The sequence below is a fragment of the Rhipicephalus sanguineus genome, chromosome 10 (genome assembly GCF_013339695.2).
Source record: "Rhipicephalus sanguineus isolate Rsan-2018 chromosome 10, BIME_Rsan_1.4, whole genome shotgun sequence".
Taxonomy (NCBI): Eukaryota; Metazoa; Arthropoda; class Arachnida; order Ixodida; family Ixodidae; genus Rhipicephalus; species Rhipicephalus sanguineus.
This window is the reverse complement of record NC_051185.1, coordinates 57879467-57896836: the sequence shown is the minus strand read 5'-3', so window position 1 is coordinate 57896836 and position 17370 is coordinate 57879467. Positions and strand designations below refer to the sequence as shown.

At 43.8% G+C, this 17370-nt stretch overlaps 1 protein-coding gene and 1 long non-coding RNA gene across 2 annotated transcripts; both read left to right on the top strand.

Moving 5' to 3' along the window:
- Positions 1-425: 425 nt before the first annotated feature.
- On the top strand, positions 426-8077 carry LOC119371930 (zinc finger protein 600-like). Its single transcript, XM_049420082.1, has 4 exons — positions 426-715; positions 2030-2424; positions 4197-4240; positions 6682-8077. Exons 1-4 carry the CDS (start codon positions 694-696, stop codon positions 7529-7531), a joined length of 1311 nt encoding a protein of 436 aa, XP_049276039.1. The 5' UTR covers positions 426-693; the 3' UTR covers positions 7532-8077.
- A 2589-nt stretch (positions 8078-10666) lies between these two features.
- On the top strand, positions 10667-16783 carry LOC125760167 (uncharacterized). The gene is made up of 2 exons (XR_007417806.1): positions 10667-11364; positions 13755-16783. It is a non-coding gene; the product is annotated as an uncharacterized LOC125760167 (long non-coding RNA).
- Positions 16784-17370: the final 587 nt, after the last annotated feature.

Below are 17370 nucleotides of genomic sequence, written 5' to 3'. Positions count from 1 at the left end.
CGATCATGCCAGTGCGATGTCGCAAAGCGCAGCCAACTCAGATTAGCGCTTACGCTTACTTTAAAACCAAATTAAAATATCTTAAAGGCAACGTTTGCCACTAATAATCGGTCATAATTGGCCCCATATACAGGAAAATCAAACAACACAAACATCTCGAGGTTTCAATTCTTGTGTCAGAGGTCCTTTAAGAGAATCACATACTAATGCAGTTTTGTTTGCACCATTGCATTTGATCAATGTACGTAGGAGATTGAATATTGCCTTGACATCTCGCAGTGCACGGGATCCTGCATGCCATGAAGGCTTTCCCCTTAGTATGTGGCCAGTTATGTTATGTTAGCAAAGTTCTGTAAATACGTGCCCCACTTATACGTGATAACGTATAGAGTGATTGCTGAATGCATGACAATACGTGCAATAGACCGGCGCACTTGCAGCACTGATTCGCCTTTCACTGAGTCCACTTCTCTGTACCCCAGTTTGCAGAATTCCAGGCACGTGCACAACTCAAGGAATACAGGATGGTGGAGGATTGTGTCGAAGGAATTACTGGTGACCCTTTCCCTTCCACGAATGTTTGCAAACAAGCACGTACATGGAGTTTGCTTTCAGCGGCATCGGCTGATACATAGCATCCGGCTGTAACAGCCATTTTGGTGGTGTTGCTTTCTGCTTGTGCATCTTGGCGTGATGTCATTCTGTCAGATTTTCAGTGAGTTTGTCTTGTTGGTAACTGTGGATTTTTTCATTGTTATGTCGACCTTGTCAGCATTGCTCATTGTCACCTAGTTGCATCCAACATGGCAACCTGGTCTGTTTTGTCTTTCCGTTTACTAGTGCCAGGCATAGATCTGTGGCGATAGGGGACACAGCGGAAAATATTAGCAGTGACATTGTAATTTCTGTTCATAGTCACTTCATGCTGCTTCATGATCATTACTTTAACAATCAGTGCCAGAGGCTGTTACGATCTGCTTGTTTTGTTTCTGATGGTATTTTCATAGTATTCTGCTTTGATTTTCTGTCGCAAGTGACGTGGGCAAGACTTGTTCATCAATGTTTCTTTCTATTGACTGGCAGTTTCTAGTGAACTAGAAAAATAAATGTGTAAAAAATGTCATAAAATAACCCGGAAATATGGACAGTGCCTTTCACGTGGGTTGTGAAGGTTTTATATTTATGCCTTCTTGTAAGTTACATCAAACACGGTGCAAGATGAAAATAATGTCACATGTAATTTGTAAAGGTGGATTACTGTCTTGCAAGCCCTTGTGCCGTTTGTGTGCTCTTACTCCGTTCCCAGTCAGTTTTTGTAAAGTTTGCGCAAAAATCATCGATAATGTTTAACCAACTAGCCCACTGCCAAGTTTTTCTTAGAACTTATTCTTTCTCTCTTCGTAATTGGGGATTTTTTACATAGTACTAGTCAAGCGAAATATGGACGTATGCAACACGAAGGCCCTGTGCCTGTTGTGTCTTGCTCTTGTCTGTAATGTGCACTTCTCTGTCATGCTTCCCCAGGAACTTATGAAGTCTTTCAAACATGGGTAGTTTGTGATGCGGAAGTGCTTAGTGGTCTCAGTATGTTGTACAAATCAGGTGACTAACCAGCCTATCATTGTGCAATAACAAAGTATTCCTGGTGTTCACGTGTTCACTTTCCCTGATGCCAATTTTTTCTTTCTATTTTCGTCATACTAAATGATAGCTTTGTTTTTATGACTCCTAAGCAGCTTGTTACACTTACCCGCATACACACAAGCACACACGTTTATTCACTCATTCTTAGTGTGGCAACAGTGCAAAGAACGAAGAGCAACAACATCAAGGGATCTTGTAGCCAGGTAACCACTCTGGATAGTCACTTAGTGTCAGTCCTATACGTGTACACCTCAGCTACTTGTACGTCACATTTTGCTCATGGTCGTGCATTCTTGTTTCACTGTATGTTTCAGATATCCAGTGAGATGACCACCTTTCCTAATGAGTGCAGCTCCTCTAACCGATTCCATTTTCTGTCTTGCAGGCTCTGCTAGATTACCTCAGTGCAGCCCTCATCACCTCGGCGACGGCTCGTCTACCCAACGAGCGTGGCTTCATTGCAACCCCTTTCAAACTAGTGGGCGTAACTCAGGCTACTCTGAAGGAGTGGTTGTCGGAGAGCGGCCCACTTGCACATACTGCAATAAGGTCTTCAGGAAGAAGGGAACCCTGACAGCTCACCTTCGCATCCACACTGGCGAGAAGCCATTCCATTGTCACCTGTGCCCTAGGAGCTTCACGCAGAGGGCAACTCTCGTGTATCACAGGCGAACGCACACTGGAGAAAAGCCATATCAGTGTCGCTACTGTCCCAGGTCCTTTGCGCGAAAGATGATACAGATGGACCACGAGCGCAGAAGGCATCTGAAGCATTTGAACGCTCCCTGAAGAAGCTCTCACTGTGTCCTACGTGATGAGCATCGTTTGTGCACTTTGGGAGGCAGACGTGGTTTCGTCGACTAAACGAAGAGCTTGAATACGAAATGCAGCCTCGCGATTAGTGAGGCTGCCTTTGTATCAAAGGGTGCTGAGGGTACTTTAGAAGACAGAAGGGTATCTTGAAGGGCCAGTTGTTACATATTACTGCGATGAAAACAGTGCGAAAATGGGAAAGAGGGTAAGAGGTGCTTGTGTTGCCTGCTTTTCACGTTCCTCACTGAAGTTTTTGGCTGATACGTGGTGTCACAGTGAACCACCATTTTCGGGCTCCTGTGCTTTCAAAACCATCACGGTTAGCTTTTGCTGTCCTGCAACACTTGATGCGTGGAAATGAAGTGTGTCTAATTTATACGTATCGTAACGTATACAGCTGCCACAAAGTAGAGGTATTTCATAGGAAAACTATCCTCGTGTCAAAGTAATTGGAAATAACTTATTACCGTTGTTAGGTTATTATAATCGTAATAGCCTAACCATAATTAAGTTATTACCATCATCCCTGTCCCTTCTTTAAATTGAGTGTATAAATATAAATTATGAAAGCTACAAACCAGTGATAGAAATTTTTGTATATATGCTTGCTTCATTAATATTTTTGAGAAATTTGAAGAGAAAGTCTCGGTGCATTGTTCCCCTACCTACCTGATTTGTTGTGGCTTGACTGCGAAAAGTGCCGCCATTTATTTCCCCAGTGATTTTGCACAGTGATGTGATTTTCGTATGGTGTTATTCGACCTCATGTCAAATGCGAGGCATGGATGCCTGAAAAGAATTCATACCTCACACTTCCTGAAGGCAGTCCATGCCTTACAGTGGATTCCGTTCAAGAATCCATGGGACTAACTGATCAGTTTTATGGATCACAATTTTATTGTTGTGCTCACACAGGCAACAGCAAGGGCAAGCATGCAAATAACCTTTGGGTTATGGCGTTATATGTGGTGCTGGCGCTTTGCAATGGTATTTCTCGTGAAATATTTTTCTTGATTGGTTTGCTAAACAGTATGTCAAGATAATTTAACGTGTACTTTGCGTATTACTCGCATTACCCATTCACTGAACAACCAGAGTGTTTATTAGCAAATGAAGCAATGAAGCCAAGTTATCACTTTGAATCTCTTTCCAATTGTATGTGTATGATTGTCATCATTTTTTATCTCTGCACTGGCATGCAGTCTTAGCATGCATTATGACGAAGCTTTTGCTGAATACATGGGAACGGAGATCTTTCAGCAACCCCTGCACCGATTTTGATGTGGTATGTCGCACTTAAAAGAAGTCATAATCTAGTGGCTGTAGGAAGCAGGTTTTTTTATTGTGACCTTTATTTCTCGAAAGAAATCTATTAAGTATTGTTTACAACCTATTAAAGTGTGTAATGTTGAAGATTGGATGAGTTGGTATGACATGTTTGCTCCCTCTATGCATAATGTTCCTCTGCTTTTATATTTTGTGAATCATAACACTTTCCAGCAGTAAGTTTTCAACTCTGTAACTTGGCCATGAAAAACAGTATTTCAGCACTGTATACTACACCTAATAAACAATGAACCTAACGTAGAAAAAGTTGATATGCCGGTATACATTACACTGAAATATACTACTTTTTGAGTATGGCCTTTGCAAAACCAAACTCAGCATTGTAAGAATTTTGCATCATTTGTAAATGAATATGTCAGATTTGTGCTCTTTCAATGCTCTGATGGATGCAGTTTATAGAACTGGGATATCTGCTTTTGGTTCGCACGGCAAATCTGTACACGAGTTTTCGTTTAATTGTTCACATACTGTGGAGCATACACAAGGGTTACAGTAATCGGTGACTAGTGAATAATGGTTTCATGTTAACCTCCTGCTGTATCTTCATAACTATTACAACTTGCACAGTCAAAGGACAATTATGTGTACTGCTGCCCATCTTTGCTCCACTTGTCACCTTGATGTTTGCATTCTCTCTGTTATGATTTTTATCATTGCCTTCTTCACATTACAAATGTGACTGTGCCTTTTTACACTGAAATATACTGGAGCACTTTAGCCTGTGGTCAGTACGATGTGCTTTAATCACAAAACGCGCTTCCTCACACCTTTCATGTTGCTCTTCTTTCCACTCTCAGTCTCAGAGTTGTCCTAATGGCTAAAATCCTGGCTGTAATATCTCATGTTGGTCTTCTATTAGCATGGTGCAGCAAAACTTGAACTGTTTTACAAAGCTGACTAACTCTCTTCCTTTCTGTAACTCAATTTACTATGGACAGCAGTCGTGCAGAGAACTAGGGGTGTGCGAATATTCGAAATTTCGAATATTTTTCGAATAGTGTTTGCTATTCGATTCGATTCGCACTGGAATATTACTATTCGAACTTCTCAAAAACAAATACAGTCAACACCAAATTGTAAGTGACCCCTTCAGATTTTTAATATGTTTCACCACATTACACACTCGTATCGCGGCAAAGCTGTCTTTCAGGCTCCGTAACGGTCGAACTTTGCCAAAAGACAACGTCCAATTGGAAGTGGTCCCTAGATTTTCAGTATGCTTCACCTCATCACACCCTGGTATTGCAGCAAAGCAGTCTTTCAAGCTCCGTTGCGGTCGAACTTTGCCAAGACACAGTCAACGTCCGATTGAAAGTGGTCCCTAGATTTTCAACATGCTTCACCTCACCACACCCCTGTATTGCGGCAAAGCTGCCTTTCAAGCTCTGCTACGGTCGCAAATGTATTAACTCAAGAAAACGTTGGTTCCAACATGGAGATGAAAGATGTGGCAGAGGTGGGGGCTCAAATAATGCTGTTTTGGACCTGAAATTTGGGCAGGAATCCCGAAAAATCGGAAGCCGAAGCTATTTAGCATCCAAAATTTTAGATATTCTTATATATCGAAGTCTGCGGGGCAGATTTGGAACTCCGGACTTAAAGGGAGCACACCCTTGTCCGCCACATCAGTTGGGCTTCCACAGAAGTTGAAAGAGGAGGAGAGGCTGAGGAAACGGCATCTTTGCCTATCACGTATAAAGTGTTGTCGGCAACACTTTGGTTGCACCAAATCATGTACATAAATACAATTCGGCCTCTATGTTGCCTCATTCTTGATAAGACAACTATGAAACATGACCCCGCCAGTGCTTCATCAACCTAGCGAAAAGAAACACTTTCATGTTGCTATCTCATAAGAATATGCTTAGGAATCCTAACTTTTTTTTCTGCAATTTCGCTTCGAAGTATTAGAAAGTTATTCTAGAAATATTCGAGAAATATTCGAAAAATATTCGATTCGATTTGCACTCACACTTCAATATTCGAATTCGCTTCGCACCCAAAATTTTGCTATTCGCACAGCTCTACAGAGAACATGAACTCAGTTGCTTTTGCAGCCAGGAAATTTCTTTAGCTAAAGTGCAATGTGTTGCAAAACATGTCCAGCAATGACATGCGGGACTCTGTTGCCCTCACTTGCTGATGCATGTGTTCAGTGCTAGGAGCAGTTGGTTCAGTTCTGAACATTGATTGACCAAATCTTGGCGGGCTCACTGTAATTTGTTATGGGAAGCCTGTATGTCCAGACCTTGAATGAGGCACCAAAGGCCCAGTAAATGGCAACTATTCGGTGTATTGGGAAGGGGACTTTGGCATAACAAGACATTACGAATAACCATGTAACCAATGATCACGTGCCTTGCTAGGTACAGTCACGCTCAATATGACTTGCAACACGGGAGCATGTGGCCTCACAAGCTCAAAGATTGCACATGGCTTCCACTAGTCTTTATTTCCACAACTAAACAATGTTCTGTCACTTGGGGATGTGGTGCGCAACCTCCGCCTCCGCTATCATTCAGCCCGGCGTGACACTGCGATGGCACTGTGGTTTATCGGAGTGAAATGCAGCGTGTAGCTGTGTCACGCCGCGATGAATGATAGCGAGGTGGAGGTTGCGCGGCAATATGCGCAGAGTTTGTCGCCACATCCCCAAGTGACAGAACATTGTTTAGTTGTGAAAATAAAGGCTAGTGGAAGCCATGTGCAATCTTTGAGCTTGTGAGGCCAGGCGCTCCCGTGTAGCAAGTCATATTGAGCATGACAGTGCATAGTGTGTGATGTAGCTGAAGTTCATGGCCTGTAAATTCTCAAGTTGAGGTGTCTTATGACATGATAATTACATTCTGCCATTGCAGTCATTAAATGATGGCAAAGATGTATGCCCAGCAGCGAAAAACGTGTTTATGTGTGCGCATTGCCAGAAAGCTATGCACAAGATATGATGTCTCCTTCGGAAATTAAAAAATACACAAATGAATGGACAGTACTAGTGCCAACAATGTTTCACAACCTAGCTCAACAAGAAGCATCTTACTCCTACTTAAAGATCAAGCGTACTTTTCTTACCGAGTTAACACCTAATCTTCAGAATAACAAATCGGGGTCTTTTACTTTAGTTGTGCTTTGCCATATTTTTGAGAGCCATGTTCAATTATCTCTCCTACTGGCACGTAACACGCCAATATCCTTGGCTGACAACTGGCAGCCTTGGGATAGCAAGCCAGCCTGCTTGTCTGTCCACAAAGCGTCTTGTGTCTTGCTCACAATGTGTCACTTTGGTGCAGGCACGCTCGCTACGTATCATCGCCCTGAGTCATCCTCTCAACTGTTCTCGAACATGGTGAGGCGTCCACTGCGGCATCCTGTTAGCAGCTACGCGACGATTTCCCGCAAGAGGATGGAAGGTCACCGAGGAAGAGAGCACAACGAGAAGGGTTCCTTCAAGTGCGACTACTGCGGCAAGGTCCTCATGCAGAAATACAACCTGGAATTGCACCTGCGCACCCACACTGGCGAACGACCGTTCCGCTGTCCCCTGTGCCCCATGGCGTGCGCTCAAAAGGGTGTCCTCGTGCGCCACATACGAGCGCATACCGGCGAAAAGCCGTTTCAGTGCAGTTTTTGTCCGGAGTTGTTCAGCCGCAAGTCGTATCGGACGAAGCACGAGGAGAAAGTACACATGCGGCTTGTCATGCATGCTGCACAAGGATTGCAGGGTAGCTAAGCACCAGTTGAGCTATGTGTGAGAGAAACGTTATGAAAACTTGGCAGCGCAAATGGACGAGACACAGAAAGAGAAGGAACATAAATGCTCTGTGTCCTACCCTTTCTGCGCCTCTCTCGTTTGTGCGGCCAATTTTTCTTAATAAATCTATACAAACTAGCCCGCCTATCTATCTTTCTGTGTGATAGAAAAACTTTCACCTGCTGTGTGAAGATATGGGTTAAAAAATTGTCATGTTTTGAAGAAAGGTTGTGTATAGAATGTCAATCACTGTGCACTCGTTATGAGAAACAGATACTTTAGATGTCTTCTCATTGCTTCACTTAATATATTGCATATTTATTACTCTTTCACGCAATTGCATTCACCGTGATCGACTATCTCGGAGTCATATAATTCTTTCACGACATTTTCCTTGCAAAGCTCAAATATTTCCAAAATGCAAATGTCCTGAAAGTACTGGGTAAAGCATATCATAGGTTTATGGCTTCATTCATTATAACGATTACATTTCATGTATGTAAGAAGCAAGTTAATAAACCAGTTTTTGCATTTGAAAAGTGCACTGTTTGCATTTATTCACACAACAACAACAGTATAGCAAACTACTTGTGGAGGCGTGCTCAAACCATGAAGGCTACCCTTAACACTTCGGTGTTCTACACAACTATGCTAGCATATCGGCATATGAGTAAGCTTTCCACATGCTGCCGTTGGGGAACAGTGCAAGGAAAAAGTACCTGCTTCATCACTATACTTGACAGATGTGCACTAACATGCTTACAGTTTGCCTTTTGATTAATGATGCAATGGCTGCATAAAATGTACTGCAGTAGTAGCAAGAAAATATGGGTTAATCGGGCAGTGCCGAAATAGGCGAGGACCAACAAAGGCACAAAAAGATAACTTGTCTTATAAAAACTGTAGTCAGCGCCTTTATAACAGAGTGTTTGGGACTTTCAAGACACTTCGGTATACTGAACACGTATTTGTAAAGCTTGCATGCTGTAAGTGCCAGCAATGAACGGGAACGCAAGGAATCCTTTGTCACACAGATCATTTCATTGTTGGGGTGTCCATTTAGAAAAGGTGAGTGAGATGGTTATCAGTTACGTGCGGGCACATTATTTTAACATTTACAGAATACAAGAAACAAACCCCAGGCTTGCGCGGAAAGCGCAGCACAGTCTCGGTGAAAGCTGAAGGGGCGGCATTTCTAGAGCCCGTTATGAACTCTCTTGTGGCTACTAATATAAATACACTAGCAACGTACCCACTATGCCACAAATCATAATTTTTGTGAAGTTGGGAAGCACCCACCACGACATTATTCGTCATTCTGCAGAGAAGCGAGGTACCATCTGTAAGGCATTATGTGTACTTTGTTGATGTGACGGTTGATGACGAAGAATTATGGCTGAGCCCTTTGTAATGGGTTAGAAGCTTTAAACGACCCACTAGTTACGTAATTCGCAATGTGTGACGCCCGGCCGTTATTTAACTCTCCCACCACGCTTTATAACGTACGTTAACGTGAGAAAGAGAGAGGGAATTAACTTTATCGAGACTCTGAGGAAATGGATCATGGGAGCCTTATGGGCTTCCTTGGCAGTCAATAGAAGTGCACTTGCCAGGAACCCACTACGCTATAAATCATAATTTTTGTGAATTAGGGTAGCAGCCACTATGGCGGACAACTACGGCGCCAAAAACAGCCCTTGTTGTGATCTCATAACAGCTTTCGCTGTAAAATCACAGGGTCCCTTGTGCATTCACCTAAGATGACTCAAAGGCGAAAGCCATCTTTTTTTTCTGAGTCGATGTATTAGGGAGCCTACATGAACGACCGGTTATGTAGGCTCCCTAGATGTATTTATCCTGCCCCTCCACAAAGCTCTATGCACCTCGCATGGTTTCGCACTGCCTCTAGGATTGGAGGCACCTCACGTGGTTTTGCACTGCCTCCGCGATCAGCCCACCTTTGACCAAGCTACAATGTCACGTGATGACGATGTAGGCTTATGCCACAGGAGCGAAGTAACGAGACGGTTGAACCAGAATCAACACCAACAGAGAACACGAGCCGTGGTTTCACGTGCCACTGCAAACGGCTGTCTTTATTTTCTTCTCTTGAGGTCGCTTGCTCTCCAGTTTTGTTTGCCACCCAAAGGAGAGCACTACAACGGCATTATGTGGCGTTACGTCACATGATGTCATGCCAGAATTTGTGATGTCATATGGTACGTGATGGTGACTTTTTGCACCACTCGCCAGGGGCATAGCCAAGGGGGGGGTTGGGGGAGTTCAAACCCCCCCGAAATTTTTCAGTTTTGCTTGCGTATATATACACGCACACATACAAACGCACGCACGAACATACATAAAGTATGGTTGAACCCCCCCCGAAAAAAATTTCTGGCTACGCCCCTGCCACTCGCCCAGACGCCGCAGGACGCCGATGGTCATATTTCATGTTTAGTGAGGCATATGAGGCTTTCGCCTTAAAATTTCATGCTTTGTTTTTTTGGGTCAGGTACAAGACAGCTTGGCCAAACCTTGGAGGTTACGTTATGTAAAAGTTTATGATCGCCTTCCTCTCCTGCCATTTCTATCGCTTTGCTTGAGAGTGTGTAGTGGTTTTAAGATAAGAAAGACGTGTGACCCATGGGGGGGGGGGGGTGTGATTTTTAAGTTTAGGGAATGAAGAGAAAGGTGCACCCCGCAACTGTATCTCTCAGGGGAGGACACCTCAGCAGTTGTGCACAGGGGGAGGGATGAGGGATTGAACACCTCTCCCCTCAATGGAGGGGAGAGGTGTGAAATGAGATAGAGTAGAGGAGAGGAGAGGGTACCTTCTCGAGAAATGAGTGCTCAAAACGCCGATGTGCCAGGCCGGAGTACCTTCTCTCCTAATTTTTTCCACTCTCTTCCTTCACTCCCCTCACCCCAATGACGCTGCGCCGTGCTCCCTCCTCAATCCACTGCTACCTGAGAAAATTTGTGTTAATTAACACGGAGGTTTTCTCTTTAACGCACAGGAAGAAACCCAGCACCAAGCTTCTAGATTTAATGGAATATAAAATGTTCGTTCAGTCTCGGCGATGGTGAACCGCCTGATCAAACCCACGTGACCAAAACAAAGGTGGCTGCGTCCAGCGGTAACGCGGCGCCGATGCGGCAAGAAGAGTGATGCTTTCGCATTGGGAGTGACGCAGTTCCAAGCAGATTTACGCCGACATAGTGGTGATGTGCAATGTCAACGTCCCAGCCTATGACCATGAAACAGTGCTCGCGATTTCGATGCGGCCAGCAAGGCTGCGGCTGCTAAAAGATGGTGTAGCGCGTAGCAGCAGGACGAAGGACCCAGAGACGACGAAGACGCGGCGATGAAAGTATTCATAAGGTTTATGTAAAGTTATAAAACCTCCCAGTTCTTGGCCAGTCCACCACAGTGGGTGTGAACCACAGTGTTTCGGCGAGCAAGATCAATAGGTAGTCGATAGTCTCGATCGATGGGTGAGCCCTGCAAGTAGAAGCTCAAGTGCTCGCTGGTCAGCTTGGTAGAATAATGTGAACGTGGACTCAGCAATACATTTCACAACAATCCACTGACGACAGAGGTAGCCGCGATTTTTGGCTGCACGGTTGTGGATAACAAAGCAGAAAGTGTTGTATGTGAACTCTACGACGAAAGGACTTGCGGAGCGAAGCATTCGCGGAGATGTTAATGCACCAACGGGAGTGACGGTTGGCGAATTTGAGCAGATGCGACTATGACAGGAAGTTAGCGTAGTACGTGTCAACGAAAGTATAGACGTCCTGTACACATGCGAGTGAGTTCCTCTGTGTGGTTGCCGCGCGGTGAATGCAGTTGAAGTGATCATGAAATGCGAGCGATGTGAGCGTGAATAGGAAAGTGAGAACCGATGAGTGTTAGCGCACATGATTCTGAGTGAATATCCGCTTATTCTGCAGAGTAGTGATGAATGTCCAGCCATCAAACCTTGTAACAGTATGGAGAGCTGGGCGTTTCGTTTCCGTCTTTTGTGCGCGCGCCGAAATGTTTCCAAGAATGTCATCAAACCTTGTTAAAAAGTTGGCTGGTTAACGCATAAAGTGCATGATGACATCAATTCTGTGTGCTTCATGCTCTCGTTTCTTGCAGACTTGCACAACCATTCCATAGGCCAGTAGACGAAGGGCGTGTTAAAAGAGTCAAAGCTATCATTTTCAGAAATGACTCAAGATCTTGGTGTCGAACAAGTCCGCTAACTGCGTTGTGTTGCTGTTTTAACACTTTCATTTTACATCGTGTGTCATGTGTATAGGCATGTAGTGATACCTGCACAAAAGTGTTAACCACACTGTTTAGTAACTATAGCACTGTTCGTTTGACCTGTTCCAAACGCATTGCAGTGTCTTTCAAGCAAAAATTAGTTGCTTGGACGCCGTGGTACTTTTTCTATTATGCCTGCAAAGCTGTGCCATCGAAAGTTTCTACCTGCGTTGCATGTGTATGTGTGTCTGTGTGTGGGGGGTGCACTTTCGTGTTCCTAAAATGACTGGAAGAAGCATGCTCATGTCACATTCACTTGCCACTGTGTGTGATATTGATTTTATGCTACAGACACCTACAGTTGTGCTATAGACTCCTAGGTACTTTAGCTTGCGGTTATGACACAATAGATCATCATAACTTCACTGATTTGCAATAGGTGCTTTACTGTGTATATTCCTGTTCCAGTTCCGTTCCGATATGCTGGAGACAGCACAATGCTGTGTCTAAGAAACTTCGTTTTTCATTCCCTGTTTTGGCAGTTCATCTACGTGTCATTTTACGTGGTGTTATAATAGGGTAGCTCTTGCTGCTGGGTTTGTTCGTTCCTGCTGTTTGCACAGGCCAAAAAAACTATGGTGACTTAGCTAAACGAAAGAATTAGGTGTGGGACAAGCAAAGGGGGTGCTAAACTTTCGACTGTTTATTCAGACGCCTTACTCAACAAACAGACGACAAAGTACTGTGCAGAATCACCGAAAACATTCAGCGGTGCATTCCTCTAATCCCATCATGCACTCACCAAGATGACTCGGCAGAAAAGAGTGTGACAGGTGCATTACCGATTCATAATATTCCGCGCCAATAAGGAATCTTGGATACTGAATGAGGTTTCTTGGAAAAAGTGAGGACACTGTGGCATGTGAGCAACTAGAGGCTTTTTTATTTAGAAGCATGGAACATTATGTAAGTGTCGTCCTCTTTCTTGGCGAGAGTCATCTTCTTAAGTGTGTGATAGGATTGGAGGGACACCCCGTTTAAGGTTTTGGGTCAATTAGTACAGTGCTTTGTTATGTATTGGTTGGGCAAGGTATATAAGTAAACATTTGAAAGAAATTAGCACTCCTCCTAATTCTTCCTTTATTTTGTGTCTGCGCAGCTTTATGCTTTGATGGCATTGTAATAACAGTGATATTTATTGGGGTATTGTATTTATCATTCCATTGATTACCATGCATAACAAAGAAAAGAGCATAGATAATACCACATGCTTTTCACTGTAGATTATTATGCATTGTGGCAAGATTTTTTTCCGTCCTGGATGCACAGTGAAAGATAAAGCGTGTCATATATATCAATGTGCATAAATCACACCCCCGAGTCAATTGGTCGTGTGAGGTGTGACTCTCCAGAGAGAACTGGAGAGTCACACCCAGTGGCGCCATGGAACAAGGGCTCCACCCACATTAATCAGCATTCAAGCAGACTTACTCTAATGAAGTTGTTTCTCTCGCCCCCAGACCTTGCTTTGAAATGTGATATTTCCTCCACAAGTCAGTACACTTATAGAGCTTCAAAATTAAGCAATGGTTTCCTATCATCTCAATTCTATAATTTGCCTGCCATCATGCTTAGGACTTTCAGTACTCTCATTCTCTTACCTTATTTTCTCGCCTTAAGTTACAAGCTGTGCTACTGCAAGACACTTTGCTGTCCTTCATGGACAGCTGACAGTCCATAGGTAAAAAAAGCGCATAAGGAAACATGCACATGCAGAAACAGACACGAGTTACCTTTTGTGCTATTTTACTTATGGATACGTACCAACTGGCTTGCATTCAGACGCTGTCAAGTTACATCTGTCTGTGTTCGAGGTCCTGAGCCAGCCTGCTCGCTGGTGCCGGTGGCTATAATTGGCTCAGAATCTTTCTCTTTCCCTTGGTGCAGACTTCCTCACCACTTGGAGGTGTCCTCTCAAGTATGCATGCCCAAACATGGGAAGGTGTCTTGTGTAGCAGCCACCGAGTGCACACGGCACAGCTTTCCACATGAGAAGGAAAAACCACTAAAGAACACTTGTACTGGTCAGACTACTGCAGCAAGCTTTTTCTGCCGAAGAGCAACTTAGACAGCCACCTATGTAGCATCACCGGCAACAGACCATTCCGCCACCACCTCCGCTCCATGGGCTTCGCACAGAAACACTGCCTTTTCCACCACGTACGAGGACCCTCAGACAAAGAATCATTTCAGTGTTATGTTTGCCCAGCAACTTCCAGCCACATGTTGTATTGGACAAAGTGCGAAAAGAAAGTTCATGTGCGGCAGGTCATGCATTTTCCGCAGAACTTGCATAGAATTAAGCAGCGCTCAAGCAAAGTGGTATAGAAAGCTTACGTGTGCCATGTGAAACTCCGGGTGAAAACTAGTTCTACTCTGCAGAGAAGTTGTGCATGGGAACTCAACCACAGTACTGAACATTACATGGATGCTAACACTCCTGAAGACGTACAAGAGTTTTTTTCCATTCTAGATTGTACTATTAAAGGGATGCTAAAGAGAAAAATAATTTTTCTCATATTAGTAAATTACTCTTTTGCAATTCCAAAATCTCCATGCTTGCCGCGAGACGATGCTTGGTAAGTGAGAAAACGCGCATAAGGAAAATGCGGGTGGCATGCTATCTTGATATTCCCACACCAAATGTCGTGACGTCATGTATTTTGACGGCATCTACCAGGTCTTGCGTAGTTCCTAATCAGTAAAAAAGAAATACATAGTCTTCAGAGGGGGGGCATAGACTTAACATACCAAGTTTCAGGAAATTTCGTGGAGCCAATGTTGTCAAAATACAAAAAATACACTTTGAAATCCATGATGTTATGCGCGGAGATTTCGGTGAGACATTTAAAAATTCAACGTTTACCTTGATTTTCTCCTCCACTAGTAAACCTATAATGGTGAAATTAACAATATTAGAGTTCCCAGAGTACAATTAATCAATCTAAACAGATTCATTGTTTCACTTTAGTGTCCCTTTAACAGTGTCTTGAATATTTACTGCGGTTCTGTACAGTTACTCTTTCTGTAGTTGTGATAAATGCGAATGTTTATGTAACACCCAACGCAATTTATGGTACATTGCTTTCTCATCTTGTTACTGCCACTGACATTATTTCTTGTTCATCGGACTTGTGAATTTACTGACTTTGTGCTTTTTGCAAAATGCTGCCTTGTGTTTTGAAAACAACACGTAGGATTTAGGCGGGTCTTTTCATCGCAGTGTTTCGTTATTGAAAGCTCAGCGTCTGCTTACCAAATAGCATCAGCTGCTGTGTCGCAGTCAACATAAAACATTTCTCTTCTCAGTTCAACATTAGTCTGCAGTTCTTTATTCCACCGAACCCCATGTAGGCAAAATGTATTTGTTGTCTGTTGACTATGTTGCATGTGTGAGTTTTTTAAGTGTTTTCACTGCAACTAGTTGTGTCTCAGTATCCTTGGAATTCATTAGATTACGATTTACCTGTACACGTATTTGCACACAACAGCATTTTTTTTTTCCATTGCATGAGGTGCTCAGCCAAATGTCCATAACCACTAGACCGCCATGGTGGTCTAGTGGTTATGGCACTCGGCTGCTGACCGTAAGGTCGCGGGATCAAATCCCGGCTGCCGTGGCTGCATTTTCGATGGAGGCTAAGGCCCTTGTACTTAGATTTAGGTGCATATTAAAGAAGCCCAGGTGGTCAAAATATCCAGAGCCCTCCATTACGGCGTCCCTCATAATCATATCGTAGTTTTGGGACATTAAACCCAAGATATTATTATTATAGTTTTCATTGCATGCATTGGCAGTTTACCATTTTCCAGTATATCAAGAAAATAGAGGTGCTGAAGAGGCTGTTTTTAGCAGTGCAATTATGTCATATCGCAGTATAGTGTATAAGCAGTGTAATCATATCGTGGTTTTGGGACATTAAACCCCAACGATTATTGTTATTAAGTGTTTTGCTGTTCTTATATTAATAAGGACATTTTATCCAGTACATTTGTGGAACCGGTGCTACAGTTTGGCACTTCATCATGTTTGTCTTGAGAATCCTGTCAGTGTTTTGTGTACTGCTATCTCCTTAACTGCCATCTAGTTTAGCCAGTTGCACCTTATACTACACTCGGTTACAACCCAAGAAAAAATGTCAGCTCCGCCCACAGCCATGTCCCTCCCACTCAAAATTTGCATAGATGTTCCATCCAATAGCACTTACTCAATTTTGCGACATCAAGCACTCCTCGAGTGTTTCAGATAGTTGACTTTCCGATACACACGTTTGTGTCGCTGCTTATAGGTGGGACACTTGAACGTCTTACTAAATTTTGTCAGGGATTCTGACATCGCTGCTTGACCAAGGAGAATGTTTTAGGCAGTAACAACGAAACTTTAACTATTAATATGCATAGTACTTACATTAGCCGAGAAAGAGTGCTTACTGTTCTTGCGGAAACCAACTAGCACGACAGTCATTCACAGTTGAATGGCAGGCGCGCTATGGTTCTGCAGGCAAAGCCTACATTCTTTTTTTTTTGGGTGTAACCGAGTATAGCTACCTCACTCTCATTTTCGTGTAATTTTTTTTTGCTAAAATGATGCCGCTTTCCATTGCCCAGAATTCCTCCTTGTGTGTCACCTCCCTGCCGCACCATCGCCCCCAGGCTCTAAGAGCGGAAAAGAGCTGCAGCGATGTCTCGTGTGTGGTTACACCACGCCTTACGCCCATGTCATGAGGAATCACCACAAGAGACACACGGACGAGCGGCCGTTCAAGTGTGCACAGTGCAACAAGGGCTTTAAACGGAAGGGCCATCTGGCTGAGCACCTCTATATCCACTCCGGTGAAAAAACCTTCAAGTGCCACCTCTGTCCTAGTGACTTTGCCCAGAAGGCGGGCCTTGTGCACCACTTGAAAAAACACAAGGGCTAGAAGCTTTTGCCCTATGTTGTTCACACGTGAGCTGCTATCAAAGGCATAGAGTTTCCTACAGTTGCCTAGAGGGAACTCTGGCGCTGCGATTGTTCAGCCACCATGGGAATGATGGGTAGTACACAGATTGGCCTAGTCTTCGTGCTTACGGCTTCGAATGCACTTGTGGCTTTGTTTATTGCTGTGTTTTGCGTTTGTTTCTTGTAAAAGAATGAACCGTTGTGAACTTTGCGACCAGATTTGAATTGGTGAGCCTAAAAAGGTTAAACTGGTGAAGTGGAACTGCTGACCTTTGCTGAACTTCGTCTTGCGACAAAGCGGATGCAGGCGACGCGGAGCCAAAAGAATGAAGTTTAGACAAATTTATGTACTACCCATCATTCCCATGCTGGCTGAAGTGCCATGCGTTGCAGCTCCCATAGACACTAGTGCCAGAGTTCCCTCTAGTGTATCTATAGGACACTCTATGATTGAAGGGTCTGACATGCACTGGTGATTCTGTGGCATCAAGTGCAGGGCTAGAGATGATAAGGTTGGAACTAGCTTGTTCATGCCTGAGTGAAGCGTGCCACAGCGCTACT

Coding starts and splice junctions, on each gene's coding strand:
- LOC119371930 (XM_049420082.1), top strand. CDS start 694: ATGTCATTCTGTCAGATTTTCA. Junction 716..2,029: donor GTCATTCTGTCAGATTTTCA/GTGAGTTTGTCT, acceptor TCTGTCTTGCAG/GCTCTGCTAGATTACCTCAG. Junction 2,425..4,196: donor GGCATCTGAAGCATTTGAAC/GCTCCCTGAAGA, acceptor TGATGGATGCAG/TTTATAGAACTGGGATATCT.